At 35.5% G+C, this 5,477-nt stretch overlaps 1 protein-coding gene and 1 long non-coding RNA gene across 2 annotated transcripts in view; both read right to left on the reverse strand.

The window, feature by feature from the left end:
- LOC117112028 (protein arginine N-methyltransferase 6-like) overlaps window positions 1-124 on the reverse strand; it is a 19,280-nt gene extending 19,156 nt beyond the window's left edge. The window contains exon 1 of the mRNA XM_033255067.1: window positions 79-124. Coding sequence (XP_033110958.1) covers window positions 79-124 — 46 coding nt within the window. The remainder of the gene's footprint in view (window positions 1-78) is intronic.
- A 758-nt stretch (window positions 125-882) lies between these two features.
- Window positions 883-4,904, reverse strand: LOC117112030. The gene is made up of 3 exons (XR_004445964.1): window positions 4,685-4,904; window positions 1,744-1,779; window positions 883-949 (listed from the first exon to the last, which is right to left on the reverse strand). It is a non-coding gene; the product is annotated as an uncharacterized LOC117112030 (long non-coding RNA).
- Window positions 4,905-5,477: the final 573 nt, after the last annotated feature.

A 5,477-nucleotide genomic window follows, 5' to 3' on the forward strand; every position in this document is an offset into this window, starting at 1 on the left:
TCTAGTAAAAAGTGCAACTAATAAAAACACGGTAATGCAAGCATTGGACAGGTGGGCGGAGCTTATGATGATGATCACCAACAGATGTTGAACTTGACCTTACTTCTGCGAGCTTACAGCGCATGCTGCGAAAGAAGTACAGTAAACAACACACAGCGAAAGTATGAAAAAATTATGGTAAAGCCACAAGCTGTTCGTTTAATTTCTTTGCTTTGCCCCGAATTTTCCGCAGACGAACGATCAAACCAACGTAGAGGTCAATTTGGATCACCCCTGGGTCATGACTAACACGGTATTGCGTTGCAGCTGAAAAGTGTACCACAAAATACACGTTTTCTTAACGCCAACCCTAATGAATGCGTGTTAAAGCACTTGTTTTTCAAATGCATTAATACTAACCATGTTTTTGTTTTTTGCCCCGTTTCTGTGGGCAAAAAATATGTTTTTTAATAATCGTTTATAATACACGTTTTTTTGCTCAGGCAAAACAGGCCCTAAATCCCTTTCCAGACTATCAAATACTATTTCAAGAAAAAACATGCGACATCCCTAAATATGGTCACGATGACCATATATAGGCACATAATGACTATTTACGGGCATAACAGAAAATTTGACAACCTGCACAGAGCTTAACACGGCCATCTGTACTTTCACTCCCCAAATTTCATATTTTTGATGTCAATTTAAAATAATTTGTTGTACGTACAAAACTTTTTTTTTTATTTCATGTTAATTTTGGATGGATTTTAAAATAGATTGTAACAGACACAATAAAGTTTAAATTTTGTTTATTGCTATATTATTACTAATACCACGACCATCAACAATAAAATTAGTACCGTAACGAAAGGATTAATGGAGAAAAAAAGTATTTTACTACCTGTATGTGTTGGTTCTAACTGAATCTGAAATCATTTCTGCATGTACATCGAGATCTGCATAAGACCTATGTTATTAAAAAAGAAAGGTTTGCAATTATTAAAGAATTACTGAAGTCTCATTCTGTAAATATTTTATAATCGTAATAAAAAACATGAACAAAAAATGTGATGATACTGTAATTGTCAATGGTTTGGCAAGTTTAATCAATTAACCAATTAATCAATTAATCAATCAACCGACAAGGATTTGTATAGCACTAATATCTACGTCAGAATGCAATATCCAGTGGTACTATGGCATTGGTGGCATTAATAATAAAGAATAATAATTCTGGATTTACTGTTAGCGCCTCAAGTTGTCACAACCTTGAGGCAAAAAAGTGAACATATAATGAGATTGAGATACAGTAGTTAGCTAAATAAAAACTCTTTACCAGTACATAGCCTGTGAGAAAAAGTATTCTTTGAATTTCATGTTTATGATACAATAAAAAGTTATATAAACATATCATGTCATTGTGCTGTATAAATGTACCATAGGCCTATTAAGTGTTGTCACTATAGCAAAAGCTGTCCTTAGCCAAATAACCATCCTATTAATACTAAATGCTGAATTTTGCTTGATATTTCAATCAAAATTAGGCAATAAGCTAATCAAATTTCTATTTGGCTATTATTTTTATACTAAATTAGCCAAAATGCTAATTTGTTATTCCAGCTTAAACCCTGTTAATATAATAATTATATTGCATTAAATTAATGTTTAGTGTAAATAAATCTGATTTGTTTTACCATATTGATAACATTTGTTGAATTTGCCGATTGACGAATTATATAAAAAGTAAATTTACTGACTTACTTGAAGTAGAAGTCATCAACAGGTGTGGTCTTGTACCTATAAGAAATAAAACTACCGGTAATATATTTAGTTTATTTTGTCTCTTTAAAATTTATTTTCTTTCTACCTCTTCACTGGGTCCTAGCGAGACAAGTACCTACTTCCTAAACTAGGACCCAATGATAATAATGTTTTTTCCCATTTTTTGTCATTTTTTTTTTTTGTACTGTTATAATTGTATTTGTTTGGCATTATTATCGAAATAAATGTTATCTGAATTAATCTAAATGTTACCTGAATTGAATTGAATTGATCTAATATAAATCATTGCGTACTTAATATGTTAAGGTAGCACTGATAGACTGCCATTTATACCTGGGGAAAAAAAGGCATGACTTGTCTTGCATCTTTAGCTGTTGTTATATTTTAAATATTAGTGAGAAAGCAATGATTTCTTGGTAGTCATTAGTACAGCATGTGTTCAGTTGAATCACAGAGGAACTATAAGAAAAAATCCAATCAGCAAGTACTTTCTCTCCATACTCAATATTATCAAAATTTTGAGGAATGCAAAGTAGTAAAGTATAATTATGAAAATATATATAGTATGATTGTATACTGTACAATGCATTTTGAGATTTAATTACATAATAAAACATTAATTACTAATATTATTATTCAAATTATGTTCTAAGTAGATTTTTTTTTTTTTAATATAGCATGCATGCCAATACTCCTGTTTTTTGCGGGAGACTCCCATTTTGGTGACCTGAATCTAGCCCAACTTTTTTTCTTATTCTTTCTCATGTGCCTCACCGGTTACAAAGAAAATTGCATGCCGCACTGATTGCATTGTCTTCTTTTTGCAATAAAATACTACGAAAAATATTTACATTCTCTTTCATTATTTTTCCCAGAGACATCATCGCCACTCTGTGAGTAGTGCGAGACATGTAGATGTGAGCGCTGCAAAATTCATGTTGGCCTGGTATAACACTGGATCATGATTACAAGGTGTCTTGGTCAGTAAAGACTGTAAGATTAAGGACAGATCTACCATATCACGCGGTTGTGGTGACGTGGGGGGGGGGGCAATTGGGGCGCATGGTGAAATTTTAGGAGGCAATATGTTTTCCCATAATGTAGCAGACCGAAGATACAATTATAATTTATAAAATCACAACATTCGGAGCGGGTAACATTCATAAATCTGTAATTATTAATATTCAATATCTGTCATTATAAATATTCAATAACGATTTATTTCACAATCACATTCATATCACATATGCGATTACAATAGAAAAAATATGTGTGTCTATAAATATGAAAATGATATACAGTACGAAATTTAAAGCAAAGCTGTTGACATGCAGTCCTTTTAAATGAGATAATTTTTTTTTTAAATCCTTAATCTTTAAAATCAAAATCTCTGAAAAACTGAAAAGTATGTTATACTAAGTCAGGAAGTCAAGAATTAATCGTTAGGTGCATGCTGCAATTTATTCACTCTGTTTGCTGTACACTATCAGCGATCTCTACTACAATACAAAAATGCACATAGTGCACTTTGAACAATGACATTCAACACGGCGATCATACTGTACTTCATGTCTGCAGACGTGAGAAAACTCCGCCCAATGCGCAAGTTGTCGGCATATCAATAGGCGCATGATTTATTCAGTGGAAAATGTTCGTAAACAAACTTGTTCAAGAACATTGTCCACTGAATAAATCATGTGTCTTAGCCCTAACTCTTACGTAATAGAAAAGACAAAATAATCTTTGCAATTAACCCACCTACCAAATTTATTTTAACCAATGATATTCGAATAAATTTCACACAAGAGATTACTGTGTAGCGTATAGGCCTACAGTCACATTTAGGTTCCATTTACAATTTTAATTAAAAATGGATTTTATTTGTCAAATCTCTCTAACGTTAATCTGCCATTTCATTATTTTCCCCATAAATAAGACGCTACACATATATTTTCTTTTTAACTTTAATATTCATTACATAAATGTGGATGTAGGCGTAGAACAATCGTATTGCATACAAAAGAAACAAAATTAAGTCCAAGCGCTGTGTCTACAGCCAATCAGCACTCTTCTTTTAATGAGTGAACCCCGGTTTCCAGGTTATCCTGTACAGGTATATATTTCACGCTACAAGCACATATGGATCGAGTGAAAAATGCTGTTGCGTTACTCGCCCTGTTGTGGCACCCGCGGGGCTGTGTTTCTTCGTAAGCTAGATGATAATTTATATAGGCCTATTAATAAAGTTTGTAAATAACATGTAGGTGTATTGTACATTTATGATCGTTATTTTGAATTTCTTTCCAGCGCATGTTGGTGTTTTGGCTCTAATTTAACAAAATTCAAGTCCAGGCCTGCCCCAGTCTAGCATATCGGTAGTGTTAATACATAGGAATTTCACACAACCCTGACTTTACGTACGAATGATTTTTACGAGCGCCTCTGGGCCCGTCCTGTACGTAAGGTTCTACTGTATATTCATATTTATCAGTATACTCAACTGACCTAAAATAGCGCCCTCTATAATTTCTGCCTTAACTGTATGGGGAAAAAATAATGCAACCAGGACAACCAACGAAAACACACCTCACACGACCCCCCCCCCCCCCCCCCCCCCCACTAACCACTCCAAAGAACCAAATCTCCCTTTTTTTACTATCAAAATGTTGGACATGTATGTATGCTTTAGGCTAACTTGGCCTAGGTCTAGATCTACAACCAGGCAGGTCGCAGCTGGATAGGCTTTGTCTAAACCCAGCCAGGTAGTTTCATAAACACGTGGGTGTAGGTGAGGAAGGACTCCTTATATAGCACATGTGGGCAGCACATGTGAATCATTATCATCACTGTCACATTGTTCTTGTGACCGTATTATATAGGCCTACTTACCCCCAGGATAGGCCTACTTGACGAATCTTACCTTTTAGAAGGTGGTTCAAGTAGTGTATCTGTCTCCATTGCTTTCTATAACCAAATCTTCAATTTCAAGGCCGCTTTTATTCCTTATTTTTAACACTACTAAAATACTAGAACATCACCTATGACTGTACTACTGCACAGCGACACCACCACACTGCTGCTCAGATGTCAGTCTATCGCATAGAGCAAAGAAAGGGTACAGAAGAGAGTCCACTCAGACTGAAAATGTGTTGCGCTCGACGACAGAACGCCCTCTACAAACTGTTGTAGATAAACTGCGTGAGTGAATTTCCCACATTATTTATCGCAACGCCACTGGGTTTGGTCTACAGGCCGTTTTTTAACTTCCAGGGGCGAAGCCAGTGGGAGTGGAGGAGGGAGGGGTGGGGAAGGGGCTTAAGGTCCCCCACATCGGTCTGGTCAAGCCCACCCATCGGCCAAAGCTTGTCGGGTAATCGGACCAAAAAAAAAAAGTTTTCCCATCCCAGGATACTGAGGGCATACTGCCTACGCCAAGCCAAATCTGTCGCAATCGCTTTGTATGGGTCTGTCTGATCAGTCAAGCAGAACATAACAATGGTGAATCGAGTTTAATTTAATGTCTTAATGCTTTTATGGATACATTAAAATAGTGTTAATTGAAATTAAGTACAATAAAATTCGTGTTTATTGAGTTGAGAGTAGTAGGCCTACTGTATAACAACTAACAATTTAACCGGCCATGCGGCCATAAAGTCAATTTTTTTTTTAAATCTCGTTTTAGGAGCCTGGGCATACCGTGGCGCCCCCCCCCC

Source organism: Anneissia japonica, unplaced genomic scaffold, assembly GCF_011630105.1.
Source record: "Anneissia japonica isolate Jap-2015-1 unplaced genomic scaffold, ASM1163010v1 scaffold6524_len355483_cov145, whole genome shotgun sequence".
NCBI classification, from domain to species: Eukaryota; Metazoa; Echinodermata; class Crinoidea; order Comatulida; family Comatulidae; genus Anneissia; species Anneissia japonica.